Here is a 14,738-nt window from a genome sequence, read left to right as displayed (position 1 = left end):
ATAGAATTCGAATTTTAGTTTCGTTTTTCAGATTTTTGTCATTTCTAAGAAGTATCGGTCTGTATTTTTCAAACTTACTAATCATTTTTTGATTCAAAAATTCTAGGGTATTTAACGTGTAGATTTCAAATTTCATTTTTCTTTTGATTGTTCTTCCATTTTTTATCTTTCTATGTTTTTTTTATTTTTCATTTCCACATTTGTTTAGGGATCTGTTTTTTTATGAAATTCTAACTAATTTTCTAACATTTTACAAGATACTTCTCTTAAAAGGAAACGTGTAGAAGGCGAGCTATGAATCCTCGATGAGTCAGGACACTTTCGAGCAGAGGTATATATCGTGTACAACGGACTGCCATGTCCAAGATTAGGTTAACATTGACCCTAGATCAACTTCGACTGTTTGAAATGACATGTTTTGGGCATCTCCTCTGTCTACCCGATACCAAATTTTCCAGAGTGTTGGTGCATGCACGTCTCCTAAAATATCTGTCAAATATTTATAGTTGGTTGATCATCTGGATGAGTTTAATTCATATCCCTAAGATGTTGTCCTATAGTAGATGACGTAGAAGTCGATGTCATAGGCGAGTGACAGACTTTGCTCCAGATGGATGTCTGAAATACGTAAATATGACCTCTAAGATTTCTTTTTGCATTTCAGGTAAGTTTAAATTTATTGATTATATATATTAATAGATAAAAATACGACTTCATTTACTCTAATCATTAATGGTTATATTGCAGTATTGAATATATAAGACGTTGGACACCTTGTAGGATTGGATTGATATGACTGATACCCATACATCTCCACGGATGTTTAAGTGGCGTATATGGGACATTTCTACTTAGAGTCATATCGATACTATTTTCACTGATGATCAGGTATGTAATCATTAATCATTGAGTCAACTGATTCATTATATATTGCAATTATGTTTAGTTATATATCTTCATGAATAGGATAATATCACATTCTGGCTTCATCTGTGTCACCAATTGAGAAGGCTCTACCATGGTATACAAACATCTGTGAGTACACTGGTATGTCAGATACGCATTCCTCCTCATCGTCTCCGATGCCTCCTTCGACAGGAGATAGGGCTCTCCAGTCATGTCACCTTCAGATATACTTGTCGATACACCTAGGACACTTGAAGAGCCTACTCAGCCCCCTGTTATGAAGCAGCCTTCATGTCCCCCTGTAGTTCATTGGGCTTCTCCAGTCATGCCATTCTGATTTATTTCCAAGAGGATTGATAGGTTTCTCACATATTGCATAGTAAAACTCAGGGCGGAAGAATGGATGAACCCATGCATTAACATTTGTGAGCCTCATGTGTCTTGCAACAACAACGACATACTTGCATAGAATACATGAAAATTAAAACTTTGTACACGTACAAGACATTTCATTGAAGTCCACAATGCTCATGTATCCACCAAAACCAACAACTCTATATCGAATAAGTGTAATTGGCTGAACCTCCAAGCGTGTGGACTTTGATAGACTATAGTTGATCTTCCCCTCCGTCCAAGGGGTGACAAAGATAGGGTATTCATCTATAATTTGAAAAAATGTTAACAAAAAATATGTTAATAACAAACATAAAGGAAGCAATACATGCTCAAATACATAGTTATTAACAATTGGGTATGTACTTGCATGGTTTTTTCTCTAGTAAAATCATCGTTACAAGGTATCACGAATGAACTCGACGAGCATCGTGAGATGTAGACTTCGTGCATGTCTGCCAAGTGCGTTAAATGACTCCACAATATTAGTTGTCATGATGTTGTATCGATGCCTCGAAAAGTATGCTATGCTCCATCACTCAAATCCGACCTCACATAAATAAGCCTCAACTTGAGGGTTCATTGCATCAAAAGATCACATCATAGCCTCAAAAGCTACTTTTGTATATGATTTAGCGGTTTTTCAATATGCACCCTCAACCTGCAAGGTAATAAATAATATGAAAACTTTATGATCAAAATTTATAAAAATGTTAAACAAAACAAATATTTAATACATGTTTAAACATGTTACCTTTGAGTCTCGTTTGTACTTTACCCACATGTTATCCAAAAGGGGATGACAACAACATCCATGGTGGACATCTGAAAAGACTTCAACCATTGTAGAATATATAGTATGTTGTATTATATCAAAATACATCTATCTATTCTTAACATTTCATTTAAAATATTCTTACAATGTCTAATATTAAAATACCCTTTTTTTTTTTAAATTTTATTTAACCCCTCATAATTATATAACACTTCATTTAACACCCTTATATATTGTCTTGTATCAAAATATACCTATTTATTCTTAACTTGTTATTTAAATCCTTTATATATTGTGTAATATCAAAATGCCCTCATATTTTTTTAACATTACATTTAACCCCTACATTATTATCTAATATTCAAATACTCCTTTTACATGACATACAAACTAGATTTAACAAATAAAATTAAGTTGTGAGTTAAGATTCGTATAAATACCTTTTTTCATAAATTTATTTTTCGAATCGAATTCAAAAATACGAACTTCTTCCTTCCAAACGAATCTGTAGTAAAAATGAGAATGAGAATGAGTGTTTAAGTGATATGAAAAATGTATATAATAAGAGTGAGAGTGAGAGTGAGAGAGTTTATGTAAATGTGGTGAAAGGTGATTTTAGTATTTTTTTAAAAAAAATTAGAATATTTTTGTTAGGAATAGGAAAAGTGGGCATTTTTGCTTAAGAATAGGAAAAATTGGTATTTTTACTTAATCAAATGGTAAAATGGATATTTAATATAATTTCTCTTATATCAGACTAGATTCCACCAAGCGATCATAACACATATTAGCCAAATTTTGTATGATAGATATTAACTAAATCCTAGACAAGCCCTACCTTAACGCCCCTTTTCATAAGTACATTTTGGTTATGTTGGACAAAAAATGATATGAAAAAGCAAAAAAACAAAAACAAAAACAACAAATTAACCTAATAGTGTCTAAATAAAGAATTCATCTAAGAAAATTGATCAAATGGGGGTATCAATCATATTCAGCCAAATTCCACCAAATGGAAAGAACATATATTGGTCAAATCTGGCTTAAACCCCCATTTACCAGTTTCATATAATAGATATTAATTGAACTCAAATTGAATTCTATTGTAACACTCTTTTTAAGTTGTTTATGTGACTAATATCAAATCTAACTAACTTTTTCTCTTCCTTTTAAAATAGTTGTTAAACTCTAAAAGAAGTATTCCTTTTCTAGTTAAATTCATGAGTTTCAAGTAAAAAACGTAGGATTTCATCTAGGGTTTAACGACTATATTTCATATTTATTTCAATAAAGATTCAACCAACAACACAATATTCAAATAATGTATTAAATAGTACCCAAGAACTCTAGGTTTTGAATGGTTGATTCATAAAATTATGACTAAAAGAATGTTATGCACCTTAAAACAAAATAGTATGGATGGAAAGAAAAGTTAATTAAACTCGATTTTTCAATAAATTGTCCCCTCCAATTTATTGTTTAATGGTAAAGGAGAAGATAGAGCCTACTAAATACAAATTTAATTGAGGATGGAGAGACAAAAATGATTTGGTTGACCGACTTTTGAGAGAAGACATAGACACTACCGGCCAAATAGACTTTTGGTGGGAGAGGGATGGTGAATACAGTAACGTTTAAAGTCAAGTCTCATTTAGGTCAATTTTTAATTCTACAACGCAGAGAGTAAAATATGATGTGCAACACTTTTGAGTACTTACGTTCATATTTATATGTATTATCACGTGATTAAATATCATTTTATTATTAATTAAAATCATTCAATTATATGATAACAAATAAATATACATTCATTTATATACTCAAAATAAATATACATAATTTTATTGAAATACCAATTTCTCACTCTTTGTGAGCCATATTTCTCTTTATTCTCTATTTAAGCCAAACTCTAGCTGCAATTTCAGCAAAATTAGGGCAAAGCTCCTTCAACCCTAAGACCATATAAGATAGGCCATCAATGGCAGATAATCAGCTTGTTACTGGGTAAAACAAGTAGTGTTCCTCTCAACATCAAAATTCTTAACAAGATCATAAACATATCTATTCACCTTTAAACTACTCCTTCAAAATTTATTTGTCATCAACCCAACATTTTGATAAATGAACATACTTCTGATGGCAGTGTCTAACATTTTGTTTGTAATACAAAAAATATAAGTCCCTTTCTGAAATCGACAGAGTGCTGAAAAAGACAATTTCACCTTTCTCCTGACTCATCATCAAAATACCCAAAAACTGATTGAACTTTTACTACTGCGCCACCTTCAATGTACTCAAGACACTCGATTACAAACAGTTTGATACAGAGACCTTAGCTGTGTGTTCCATTTGTCTATGGCAGTATACTTCTTCATTCCCTTTGACCTGCAAGAGTATTGTATTGATTGCAGTTTAGCCACCGCCAAGTAGGACAGGATGAAATTCATGAAAGATAGAAAGGCTAACCTGTTGCCACGCTCTAAGAGCCGGTTCACTTGATCAATATGTCCATCAATACGATTATCCAAGATTAGTGAAACCAGCAATTGTTCAACATCTTTTTCTGGCACATTGAGCTCCTACATAACAACCATGTTGGTTAAGTTTATGAAATAGAAGAAACTGCTCCCTATAAATTTTGCAAGCAAGTTAAAAAATTCTCACAATATTATGTGAAACAGTTGAACAACGTTATGAAGAAATCTGGTATGAATGGAACAGTTTTTGAGAAGCCACTGGCTTTACCTTTGAGATGAAAGGGATTCGGATCCTTGTATAGGGCTTGATAAGCTTAAGCAGCACTTGAGTGCGGACATTCTTCAATAGATCTTCAATGTAATTACGGATAAAGGGATCATCCATTATTGTCCTTCTGTTACTCTGAAAATTCCCACTAGCAACTAAATTAGGAGATCAGAAATGAATTGGAAAAAAAAAAGAAAGAAAGAAGGTATATATTGTAAGCTGTAAAAACATTGAAATAAAACTAATGTACCTTAAGGATTTTCTCGAATTCTATTATCTCATTTCGTTGATATGCTGCTATCAAGTTTGTCATTGCTAGAATTTCAGGGTCATTTTTATATCTGAGAGTAGCAATCAGCTCATCAGAGAAAAGAAAAATATATGTTGGATTCAGTGAGTAGGGCAAAATAAGAGAACTTACGGCTTTGCCTCTTGTCCGTCGAATGGATTAACTTCAGATTCCATCAGCATATTTGCCAGAACCAGATATCTGTTAATGAACCCACAATTAAAATAAAAGCAAGTCAAAGGACAATACAGTTATACCTTAGTTACAATAAATACTACCACAAAAGAAAATATAAAATAAATAGTAGGTATATCAGGAAATAAAGATAACAGTTCTGGCATTACTCCTATGTCTACTGCCCAACATCAACTAAGATTTCTTACTTATTTTGAGAACTTTTTTCCGAAAAAGACAAGAAGAAAAGGTCACAATTTCTTACCTTATAGGAATCGATTAAATTTAGATGATACCCATGTGTTTGTAAAATTTTTTATCTATTTATGTGTCTGCCTTAAAAATTAAAATTTTTTAAATTGGCAGAGAACACTTCATAGATAATTAATGAATAACCCAAACTTTAAAATTAATAGTTGGGCCATTTGTCAAATTCTAAACTCATACAAAGAACAAACAACTTAAGCTCAATGTTATTAATTAATCAGAAATATTCAATTTTCTCACCTTATATACACCAATATCGATGTACCGAATGTCTACCGAATTTGCAATCCCATTATCAATCATTAAAGGAACTCAGTTCTAACTACTAGTTTTAAAATCAAAACCGCATGACAAGAGAGAGATGAAAGACAGTAACCCTGTTATCAACTACATTAAAAGAAATGAAGAGCAAGAGAAAGCATTTATACTTTAAACATTGTATACGCCTATGATTCCCAGCTTCATCGTAATTCTTGAAAGCTTCAAAGAAATCAGTGGCTGCGTCTGCCCACTGACGTTCAGCCATATGCATCTTCCCACCACATTCACGTATTATTCCCATGATTCTTGGATGGGGAATAGCTGATTTAATAGCAAGTGCCTTCTGGTACAATTGCTGCATTTAATCCATTCCATCAAAAACAGCTCTGTCCCGAATTAAAATTGAAAATGATAAACTAACATGATCTTAAAATAGTGATCAGAAAGAATCAGCTTCGACTTTACATAGATTTTGAGCCTTCAACTAAATCATTAGAAAGGAATTATGGCACTCATCATGTTTTTCAGCTCATGTCAAAACTATTCTTCCATCAGGCCTACACATAAAAGAGGATCTTAAGGAGTCTCACATCTGTTTCCAAGGTTAACTAAGGCCACAATATCTATTTGGTACTTCCACAAATTATATAACTTTCTGGTAGATTTCTCGACCATAATATAAAGGCCAATACATACTTGATCAATATTGTAGATCCTCCTTCAGTTGCTTTAATATTTCAGATGTGAAGCTCATTATTTTGTCAAAGCCACATGTAACATGGGTGTTCTTGATACCTAACATTGGTGTTAAGAGATATGCACATTGGAACTATGTAAATATACATTAAAGGAATGGCAATCTTGGATCATACTAAGTCTTAAAGAACATATAAGGTAGTAAAATGAGATACAACTTATGTAGGTGTATATCACCTGTAACATATTAAAAAGATTAGTTTAGGATTCTTGAGTTAATATTATCTATATATTTGACCTGGGAGATCCATATGTCATCTGGCATCCTAAAAAAAACTTAATTTCAAGTAATTTGTTATCCTTGCTTCAACATTTATGAATTCGTATTGGATCATCCTAAAGCAAAATGCAAGAGAGAGAGAGGGGGAGAAAAGGGAATGTTAACAAATTAATGTCTAATTTTCAGGCCTTTGTTATAACATAAGAACTAAATCCATTCCACAACGCATTTCAATCACTTTTAGCTATTTACTTAATTTTATTGAAACAAATAGGTAAATTATTGAAATGGAATTCAACAATCACAATCCTTTTATCAGGATTTAATCATAAAAATGATAAATTACAAGGTTACACCAATATAAAGTAAAAAATGCTAACATCAGAGAAGACTCTAAACCACATAATCAAGCGTTGCACAAGCCTTACCTTTAGCTTCTTGTTATTCTTAGTCTCAGTGTACATTTGAATCTCAATTGCATAGACCTCCAAAAGTTGACTTCCTTTCTTTTGGTCATCTGTCCCATCTTCTCTTTGACAAGATTTATGAAGTTCCTTCAAAATCTAGATGTATACACAATTGTTCTCATAACTAACATTCCAAATTACAAAGTGGAAATTCTTGCAGGTATTAAAGAAAGGGTACCTTGCTCATTCTCCCATATTCACCCATATCAAACCATATCTTGCAAAGCTTAAGATTTGTCTTGAACCAAAGTCTCTACAAAACAACAGAAAGTATATTACACATCAACAAAGGCACCGTTCTGATGCTAAAACAAATGGCAATATTTTTACCTCATTCTTTGCTTCTTCAAGGGCCTTCAGAGTGGTCTGATAAAATTCTTGCAGGAGACTAAAATTCTGACTAGCAGATCCAGAAACAAAATCCATTATATTGTTTATACATTTTTCACTGTAATTTCGTGTCACTGCTGATTTAATGTATGTAAGCATTTCCCTGTAAGCATCCATCATTTCTTTATACTTCCCTAATCGATAATAGAGCTTTACAGTTTGCTTCAGAGCTTTGAATCCCCTGGATATGGTAGAGAAGCATAAGTATTGAATCTTAGAAAGAGAGCTCAAAGCCCCAAGTCAAAGATTAAATTCTTTGGAAATAAATATTAATTAAATACTAAATTAAACAAAGAAAATAATACATACAACAAAATAACACCAACCCCATCCGTTTCCCATACAAAAATAATTTAATTGATGGACAAAATGTCAACACAAGAACAAATACGTAAAATAAACTAATGACATATATCCATTACTCTTGCAAGCACAAAAACACCCAACTTGTTGGTTTTTCTATGGCTAGGTGCCTCTGTTATTTTATTCATCAACACTGTAATATTAAGAAAACACTGCTGCTGCAAGTAAGAAACTCCTAACCTCACTCAGTAGTAAAAAGAAACTCACCATTCAGCCTTCTCAGGTTCCATGCCAACAACTTCAGCAAAACCAGCCAGTGCCTCTTCTGGATCCGTTTCAACCAGACCTTTATGGAAAAATAGGATAAAAAGATATTATATAATAGTGAAATATATAAGATAGAAAGCAGGGGAAAAAAAAGAAAGAAAGAAAGATAGCAAATAGGCAAAATTAAATGCCTTCACATTTGTCTGAAACCATGTGAGACAGACTTTTAAAAAGAAGCAATAGCTAATGATATGCTACTTAAGAACTAATTAAGAAGGAACTGACAAGACCATTGCTAAAGCATACAGTGTGTATGTGTGTATGAGAGAGAAAGCATCAAGGCCAAATTATTTTAAACGTTCAAGTTTGGATAAATATAAATATCATACATTTTGATTCACACTTACATTACAAAAAGAATTATCAGGTACTCCTTTAATAAGGCATTGTCAATCTATTAAAGAAAATACATTGTATTAAATACACCAGTGGACAGGATGTCCACAAAGAGACTGGAAAAATGAAATAAGGGATAAAAATAATATTGAGGACAGTAATAACACATGATATTTGAAATTTATAAAATGTAGTTCAATAACGTAATTATACGATCACCTAGATTGGTCTAGTGGAAGATTATACCTTGAAAATCAAAATGTAGAAGAATTTGAAAAACTACAATTTCATCACCAGAGGCATCTAGAATTAGAAGTGCAAAAGCCCAGGAAAAAGCTAAAAAAATGCAACATGAAGAAAGAATAAACAAAACAAAAGGTACGGAAAGTGAGTAAAATGAGTAATAAAGCCATAGTAAGGAGAGTCTAAAATATTATCACAGGTAAAAGTGTGGCATCATATGAAAAAATCTGAATAGAATTGTATTTCTCTCTTATTTACAATTATCTCAATGGTTCATAATTTATACATGTTCTAAATCCTAAATAAAGTAACAAAAATTGAAATAATTAATATACAATATTACAAAATAGGAAAACATATTTTTAGAATGTATTCTAACATAGGAAATCATATATTTGAAATATATTCAACCATATTCTAACATATTTAGAATATATGCTAACTAAAATAAATCATGTAGAGAAAAGGAAACAAAATAAGTGAGATCACACCAAATCTGAATGTGATCACAAAATCTTAGAATTAGTCCACACTCCCCTTCAAGTTGGGTTATAAATGTTTATTAAACCCAACTTGGAACTTAATTCTTCCAAGTTGATACGCGACAGTGGCTTCGTCATGATGTCAGCGATCTGATGGTGCATCAATATGTAGGACAAAGTGATCAAATTTGACTCAATCTTCTCCTTGATGAAATAACAGTCTATCTCAATATAATTGGTACAATCATGATGTACAGGATTCTTACCAATGTTTATTGCTACTTGGTTATCGCAAAGAATGCTCCTGAAGTTTCCACATGATAGTTTCAATTTTGAGAGTAACCGATTTAGCCACATAACCTCACAGATGCTTAAGGTCATAGCTGTAAATTCAGCTCCTGCACTACTCCTTGCTACTACCGATTGCTTCTTACTCCGCCAAGTCACTAAGTTCCCCCAAACATAGGAGCAGTATCCACTTGTTGACTTTCGATCAGTGGGAGATCTCACCCAATAAGCGTCAGTGTATATACTGATTTCTCTGCTCTATGATTTCTTAACCAAAAGTCCCTTTCTTGGTGTCATCTTAAGATATTTGAGTATGTGATACATTGCTTCAAGATGATCTTCTCTTGGATTATTCATAAATTGACTCACAACATTGACAAAGAAAACTATATCAGGTCGGGTGGGAGAAAGATAGATCAATTTTCCCATAAGTTGTTGATACCTTCCTTTATTAACTAGAGGACTATCTTCACTTGCTCCTAATTTCTTCATAGAGTCCATAGGTGTCTCAGCAGGTTTGCAACCAAGCATTCTTGTCTCCTTCAACAAGTCTAAAATATATTTATATTGAGAAACACAAATACCTTTTCTTGACCTAGCAACCTCCATTCCTAGAATTCCCAGGTCCTTTATCTCGAAGTCCGTAGCCAAAACTTCCTTCAATCTGATAATTTCTTCCTGATAGTCACCTGTCATAATAATGTCATCAACATACACAATCAGAATAGCTTTTTTACTTTCATTAGATTCTTTGAGAAACAAAGTATGATCTATCTAGCATTGAGTGTATCCGAACTCCTTCATGGCTTTAAAGAATCTGTCAAACCATGCTCTAGGAGGCTGTTTTAGTCCATAGAGTGACTTCTTAAGCTTACATACTTTTTTTGACCTTTCAAGTCCAGGGGGCATGTCCATGTAGACCTCTTCCTCAAGATCACCGTTGAGGAATGCATTCTTGACATCTAATTGGTACAAGAGCCAATCGAGATTACCAACCACAGAAAGAAGAGTTCTAATTGTGTTGAGCTTTGCAACAGTGGCAAAAGTCTTTTGATAATCAATCCCATAAGCGAACACCCTTTCAAAGAGCAATATGCCACCCAAGATCATCTGGTTATTCAACAATGATTTGGTCAGAAATAACATCATTGTTACCTGGTATTTCATGAGCCTCAGGGCTCAATTCTGAATCTTGAACTTGCAAAGGATGAGTACCTGTCTCTAACTCATCATAACAAGTTGGAGAATTCAAAGGAACAACACTCGATTTTAGTTTAATGTCAGATTTTATAGGTTGAATTACTTTATAATTTAGTGGGTTTGAAACTGGAGGGGCAATTTTTGGTGGAGCAACAGGAGGAGGAAAATAAGGTGTCAAAGGGATTGAGGAACTTGTGTAAAGATCAAATTCAAATGTGGTGAAGTCATTTTTATTCAAAATATGATATTTTTCAATTGACTCACTCTCCCCCTGAATATTAGATTTTGGGTAAAAAGGTTGATTTTCTATGAAAGAAACGTCCATTGAAACAAAGAATCAACGTTTCTTGGGCTGGTTTTCATTGAAATTTGTTACATTTCCTTGGGCTGCCATGGTTGAAGACTCACTTGTTTGCCCTCTAAGCATTAGCTTCCTCCTACTCTCTTCACGACGAACATCAGAAAATGCTTCTCGAAGTGATGGCAGAGGCTTTATCTCTAATATACGATTGCGAACTTCATTGAGGCTTGGATTTAACTCCATCAAAAACTTGAATATGCGTTTTTTCTCAATGACACTCTTCTACTTTAGGTCATCATTAGGACTTTCCCAGTCATAAACCTCGAACCAATCTAGTTGTTGCCATTGACAATAAAGCAAGTTGAAGTATTGGGTGACATTAAGGTCTCCTTGATGAAGATCATTAAGGTTGCTTTCTATCTCAAATAATTCCAACGTATTTTCTTTGTCAGTAAAAGTTTCCTTAGCTACATCCCAAATCTCTTTAGTTGTGCAGTAGAAGATAAAATTTTCGCCAATTACTACTGTCATGGAATTGATTAACCATGACATCACCATGTTGTTCTCGACATTCCAAGCTTTGAATTTGGGATCCTCCTTTAGCAATGCGACTATAACTCCAGTGATATATAGTTTTCTTTCCATTTACCTCGCACATACATCAAAACTGATTAAGACCACTAAACATAGTTTGGGCCCAAGAGATTGTGAACGGTGATGGGGGGAATAGAGACATCGAAACTACCCGAATTTGAGAGAGTGGTAGTTTTGGGAACAAAAGTGATATCAAAGGAAGAAGGTTAGGTGATGGTAGCCATAGGATCGATTTTTCAAAGATTTAGCTCTAATAGCAAGAAAAAATCTGAATAGAATTGTATTTCCCTCTTATTTACAATTATCTCAATGGTTTATAATTTATACATGTTCTAAATCCTAAATAAAGTAAAAAAAATCAAAATAATTAATATACAATATTACACAATGGGAAAACCTATATTTAGAATATATTTTAACATAAGAAATAATATATTTGAAATATATTCAAATATATTCTAACATATTTAGAATATATGCTAACCAAAATAAATCACCTAAAGAAATAGAAACAAAATAAGTGGGATCACACCAAATCTGAATGCGATCACAAAATTTTAGAATTATTCCACATCATACAAAACATAAGTACTCCAAAAATCCCATAACAATATCTAAACCCATTCGTGGATGAAAAGGTCTTTCAATTTTGGCTCTAAAACCATCATAATTTGCCTCAAGACAGAAAATGACTTCGGCAAACAATAAAGATACCACAGTGTATATAATTCAATACGGATAAAAGCATTAGTCTTGCCACATAGCTAAGTGAAACGGTAGGCTATTCAAGTATAAATAGAAGAATATATTTCACCAAAATTAAGACACATGGTAAGGCATGTACCCAAAATTTCCTTGCCCAGTTTTCAATTAAATTCCAAATTTTCCTACCAATGAATTTATGCATGATAAGCATAGAAATCCAGGAGTCATAGAAATGGTAATAATAGTGCATTTCATTAATATAACTAAGACATGGAATTCAAGACACAATAAAAAGGGCTTTCCTAAAATTGAAAATTTTTTCAAAATCACAAAGTAACATCATTCGCCCATACCTCCTTTTTTCTCCCTTCTGCATCAAAAATAAGATCTAAACCAGTGGCCCCTTCCTAGCCTATTTTAGCTTTTGCTGCTATTCTATTAACCACTCCTAGTTCATCATATTAATCATATCGTGTGAATACCACATAAATTCTGCAAGTTGCAAAATTTGTATAAACAAAGAATCTAATTGAAAATGGTCACAGTGATGCATTTAGTCACCATAAAACATGTAGTCCTACACAATTTCGAGGCCTTCCCTACAGTTACAAAGTCTTTCAAAATAAAAAAGTAACTTCATTGCCGCAAACCACTATTTCCCCCTTCAGAATCATTATCATGGTCTGAACCACCGACCCCTTCTTTCCTGTTTACACTTTTATTACTAAGCTATTAAAATATTGTCTACACACCTTGTTCACCATATCATCGTCCAGCCCAATAACTTCTACAATAGAAGTATTTAATCAAAGGAATAATCAATCACCATTACCCCACCATTCCAAATCCAACAAACAGTGGGGAGAAAAAATGCACAAAGCAAGCACACTACAGCAAAAGCATCCAATAACATTCCTCAAATCCTCCATTCATCTCTTATTGGACATAAATGGAACAAATATCAACACCCATCAATTAATTTCTGCAAAAAATTTTTGGAGAGGTCGAAAAGAATTACAGCATACCAGTCTGAAACAAAATTTTTGAAAAGATAAAATTTCTTTGCTTAAAGAGCAAGCGTTTTGCAACCTTCCAAACCCACAAAAAGGCACATTTCCATTATTAAACAAAAAGAAATTTCAACATTCACACATAAAACAATCAAATCAGAATATTATAATTTTACTTCAGTTACTTCTCAATCCTATTGAACAAAGACATCAAAAAGAACGCGATAAAGCTTAGCGATTCGTAGTTTCCCAAAATAAAATAGTAAATAGAAAAACCTTTAGAGTTATAATATTGATTCTCGATATCAACGTCCTGTTCCTCAGGCTCCTCATCTGAGTACTCAAACCCATAATCCTCCATATCCGCATCTGCATATTGAAATACGAAGAGTAAGCCACAATTAAAGTTGAACAGAAAATTGATGAAAAGAAGAAAAATTGAAAATTGAAAAGGGAAACACCTGAACCCATGACTGAGTTGGAAAGAAGGAATTAGAAGAGAAATTGCGATGACAAAATTAAATGTGATATCTGAGTCTGGTAATTGTCTATAATTCCTGTTAGGGCACTTCGATGGTCATATTTATAGGACCAAGTCTACGTGGCCCACGCAATCTTTAATAAACTAAAATTGTCGTCCTATATGTTTTAAAAGATAAATTTCAGACCCATCATCAACATTTGTTAGTGAATATTTTTAACCCCTTTTTTAAAGAGTAATATTATATACATAAATAACATGTATAATTTTACACATAACTAATAATATATTATATATTATTAAATAGTTTAAAATTAAAAATAAATCAATATTCTATCACATAGTGATATATTAATGGTTACACACAAAATTATGCACATATTTTTATTATTTTTTTAAATGATTGTTTTACAGTTTTATTAAAATTACTACTATCACTTAATATAAATATCAATTTATCAATAAATTCTTACCAGTGTAAAAATCTATCACTTATATTCGAAAAAAAATATTAAAACATTAATTAATTTTAAAATATTATATTTTGATCAATTAATTGAAGGTATAACTATCATTTTTTAAACTATTAAGAAACATATTAAAATTTTTAAAACACCCCAAAACTAAACTTCTTGAAAAAAATTTTTAACACCCTTAATATTTTTAAAAATTAATTTTTTTCCTAAAGTTTTGAAAAGAGAAAATAAAAAAATAAGGGAAAAAAATAAAATGAAAGAGACAGAAAACATAACAAAATAGAAAAATTTATATAAAACAATATTCATATCTTTTTATTTAACAGAATTCATTAATAAAAATAGATAA

The 14,738-nt window shown here is 32.2% G+C and overlaps 1 protein-coding gene across 1 annotated transcript; it reads right to left on the bottom strand.

Annotated features, from left to right (window-relative positions):
- Positions 1-4,111: 4,111 nt before the first annotated feature.
- LOC123209319 (COP9 signalosome complex subunit 2) lies at positions 4,112-14,034 on the bottom strand. Its single transcript, XM_044627299.1, has 12 exons — positions 13,894-14,034; positions 13,709-13,801; positions 8,214-8,292; positions 7,584-7,824; positions 7,432-7,506; positions 7,215-7,349; positions 5,978-6,165; positions 5,241-5,309; positions 5,070-5,160; positions 4,820-4,954; positions 4,541-4,653; positions 4,112-4,459 (listed from the first exon to the last, which is right to left on the bottom strand). Exons 1-12 carry the CDS (start codon positions 13,901-13,903, stop codon positions 4,369-4,371), a joined length of 1,320 nt encoding a protein of 439 aa, XP_044483234.1. The 5' UTR covers positions 13,904-14,034; the 3' UTR covers positions 4,112-4,368.
- Positions 14,035-14,738: the final 704 nt, after the last annotated feature.

This window comes from Mangifera indica, chromosome 2 (assembly GCF_011075055.1).
Source record: "Mangifera indica cultivar Alphonso chromosome 2, CATAS_Mindica_2.1, whole genome shotgun sequence".
Lineage (NCBI taxonomy): Eukaryota > Viridiplantae > Streptophyta > Magnoliopsida > Sapindales > Anacardiaceae > Mangifera > Mangifera indica.
This window is presented reverse-complemented; position numbering and strand designations above follow the sequence as displayed.